Source organism: Topomyia yanbarensis, unplaced genomic scaffold (genome assembly GCF_030247195.1).
Source record: "Topomyia yanbarensis strain Yona2022 unplaced genomic scaffold, ASM3024719v1 HiC_scaffold_676, whole genome shotgun sequence".
NCBI classification, from domain to species: domain Eukaryota; kingdom Metazoa; phylum Arthropoda; class Insecta; order Diptera; family Culicidae; genus Topomyia; species Topomyia yanbarensis.
This window is the reverse complement of record NW_026683909.1, coordinates 1-3,640: the sequence shown is the minus strand read 5'-3', so window position 1 is coordinate 3,640 and position 3,640 is coordinate 1. Positions and strand designations below refer to the sequence as shown.

General features: G+C 38.8%; 1 protein-coding gene across 1 annotated transcript; it reads right to left on the bottom strand.

The window, feature by feature from the left end:
• Window positions 1-2,002: 2,002 nt before the first annotated feature.
• On the bottom strand, window positions 2,003-3,567 carry LOC131696065 (uncharacterized). Its single transcript, XM_058984594.1, has 2 exons — window positions 2,936-3,567; window positions 2,003-2,872 (listed from the first exon to the last, which is right to left on the bottom strand). The coding sequence occupies exons 1-2, from the start codon at window positions 3,497-3,499 to the stop codon at window positions 2,600-2,602; spliced, it is 837 nt and encodes a 278-aa protein (XP_058840577.1). The 5' UTR covers window positions 3,500-3,567; the 3' UTR covers window positions 2,003-2,599.
• Between the last annotated feature and the right edge of the window lie 73 nt (window positions 3,568-3,640).

Here is a 3,640-nt window from a genome sequence, read left to right as displayed (position 1 = left end):
GCGTATCATTAAGTCGTTACTTGACTCGAAATAATTTTCCACAATTTATCGAACCTGAGTATATGTGCCGAATATTCTTTATTTATTCAAAACACAGGGGACGGGCATACCGTAGTTGGTAAGTCGATTGCCTTAGATTTTTCCAAAAGAAAATTTGAAACGTGTGTCAATAGGCTCATTATCATAAATCGTGGGAAACACATCGTCAACCCAATGTACACACAAGCATCAAAATAAATTTCAAGTTCACAAACTCACAAGCAACACACACGTCGCATCCCGTAGTCAACATTCTATTCTATCCAAACCCACCCTACCGACCTACTTCTCCCACACATATTGCTAATCGTTCGCCTAGTAGCAATTGATGGGAAGTTTTATAGTCCCTTTTAAAAAAAATAAATTGCACTTGTAGTGTGCTATAAAAATTGTTACTTGGGTTATGTGTACACGACTCGATCCTATCGCATTTCCATTTTCATGTATGCAAAGTTTCAACTCGCACAGCGCGCGATAACCTTTGCGCACAGCTAGGAAACGGATGCAAATTGAACACGTTTTAACTGTGTGCGGATTGCAAAAATGCCATAGCGTCTACCGCTTACTGTACGGTCCGGACGATGTAGCCGTGATGTTGCTCGTTTGGAATGCAAGCATCGACTGACTCAAACAGGCACACGGCACCTCTATTTACAATCTTGTGGTATTTCATTGAGTCGCTAGGTGCTCCCTATTGACGGCTCTGATTGAAATAGACTGATTCACGTGTTCCGATATCTATCCCTTTTCATGTATTTATCGATAGTATAGGATTGAAATACATAAACTATTTAGCAATAGAACATATTTTAGTTAATTCCAAATTGTTAACACATATTAGCATTCAAAATAGTGACACAAAAACTCGGCATCGATTGATTTAAGATTTTAGAATGACACCTAGTCCCCGGATAGTGCAGTAAGACATTTTCAATGTCAAAAGAATGCTGAATAAATGGAGCAAATGGTCAGAATGTTTCCTGTTTTACAAAACATAAAAATACTTTTATATGTAACACTTAGAATCAAGGCACAAATCTCCGACTACATACGTCGAACGTATCATTTAAGCAATTACATTCTGATGTATCACTTTAATTCAGGTATATAGCTTTCACCGGTTTTCAGATAAAACCTACGAGCTTTCATAAGAAATCTTCAAAAATATAGAAACAGTATCGTGCAGTGATGCCATTCTATCCAAGTAGTTGATTTTTTTTCTTGTGGTAGTAAAAAAATGCCAAAGCTCAAATCTTTAGACAAACAAACGAATGTCTGAATCTAGGGATGGGTCCTGCACAAAACTTTCATTACTCTCTAACTAGAAAAGTTAACGATTGTTCTATTCCTAACTTGTTTTAATACCAATTCTTTTCTTAAATAAAACTGAAAGCTATGCTATCAGTTCTACAGTTTTATGCATTTCTGAAGAACGTTAGATTGATATTATTTAGAACAAAGGGAAAAGATTAGAGGGTCAAGATGATTTGTATGTGGAATGCTAAACCGCTATTGCGATCATGAGCCCACCGCAGCCTATCCAGAAAACAGCCCATATTCTACTGTGATAAACCCAAAATAAAACCTGCCTGTTGAAAGAGAAGAGTATGTACGAAACATGCATTATAGTTTTCACGTTAAAAATGTTTTGGATTATAGTCGATTAAATGTGTGCAGCACAGTTTCAACCAAGTATTCTAAAGTAACTCACAAATGTAATGAAACCATTATGTAGCAGAGCACGTACGACGGATGAGGTGCATTTTTCATCCCCCCCCACACACATACACACAAATTTGAGGTGTTCACACATTATTGGCCTGACAAATCAGAAACAACCCAACAGAAACAACAGTTAATGCAGAGGAACCGTTTAGTCCACGACGAACATGACATGAGATACAACAGGACATAACAGTTAAAAAAAAACAGAAAGACAAAAACCAATGCAACAAACCTTGTTTCTGCTCCATCGAACGGACCACCGAGTGTATTTTGCTATCACCCAGTTTCAGCTTCTGCACATCTTTTATTCAATTCCGTTTCGTATTTATTCGTGCAAAAAGCTTGATTGATGATACAATAGCGATTATGTCAACAAACAACCCATTTTGATGTTTCTCATTTTGACAAGGAAAATCTGTATTTCCTTTATTCAGCTATTAGTAGTTTGGATCACACGGTTAGGTTATCTGGATTAGTGTTTTAGTATCATATGCGATGATTCGATTTGTTCGCATAGCTAATATACATTTGTTACCACTGTGTATTCTCTTGTTGTGTTAGAATAGCGTATATAAGTTTAACATAGTGTATAGGAAACAGTGCAGAGATGTGCAGTAGTTCTATTGTTGTAACATGTTGCAGCTTTTGATTATTCGAAAAGTATTTCACTAGTGGGACGATCATTGAAAGTTGAAGAACACGTATACACAGTTTCAGAGCCTAGATTGAGTTCAACTTGAATGGGAATTTTCCTAAATAATTCCTAATTAAAGTTATTCTTTGCTTGACTACCTAACACTACAGGGACGTTGTTTCCGATGGAAAGCTTACAAATCTATGCAATAGAATCTTTTCTGCCCGAGTCTGTACTCGGAGAAAATAGAAGTGGCGTTGATGGAGAAAGTTTGAGTGCCGATGAAGGTTTTCCATCACGATACACTGCTCTGTCGCCGTTTTGATGCTGAACTACTGATTGTAAAGGTAGTCCACCACTAGCGGAACTGAACGTTGTGAGTTTATTTACACTGGCTTCTGATGGAAAGTTAGTAGTACCAAGGCGACTGTTTCCCCATCCAAAACCGACTCGCGGCATAGTTCCACCTAAATGCTGGGAAAGGCCAACAGATGAACGATTTGTCATCCCTTCAAAAATATTTCCTGGTTTTTTTACCTGATTGACACGGATTGGAACGATGCGATTATTTGGCTCGGAACATTGACGGTAATGACTTTGTAGCGGTATCATACTCGGAACATGGCGGGTCCTGCTACCATTATCGTGCTGATATCTATATGGATCATTTTTGTGTGTATTTTTTGTCCTTCTACCTGACAACAAATCTTCAGATTTTCTACGCGTATGAATTCCGTCATCGGTGAAAAGATATTTAATAGCGGATTGATTCTCTCCTGGAACAGGACGATTCTCATTTTCGTTCTCTTCTAGCACTGAATCGTAGGAAGAAGCAATGGAAAGTTTATGTGCAGAATTGGGTGTATTGGGTACGGAGCGACTCAAATCTGGCACCGAACTGTGTATACTGTTACGTCCGTTAGCAACCGGTAATGTGAGGAAGGTACGGGAACGGGAAATATTGAGCAGCCCCCCGTGCAGGCGCAGGGACCGGGTGTTCAGAGAATTGGTTCGGTTTCGAATTTCTGGTGGAACTACAAATTCACCGTCGAAATCACGTCGATCTACCGGACCCCATTTTTGCTCGTAATCGGTCACCATCCAGTCGAGTTCTTTCTGCACGGTCTGCAGAGCAATGGATGGGTAAGTCCACAATCCAACAATGTCAGTGAGAGCACGCAGGTAAAAAGGAAAATGTTATCGTAAATAATGCGGTTAGTGAAAATATCTGTACAATACATA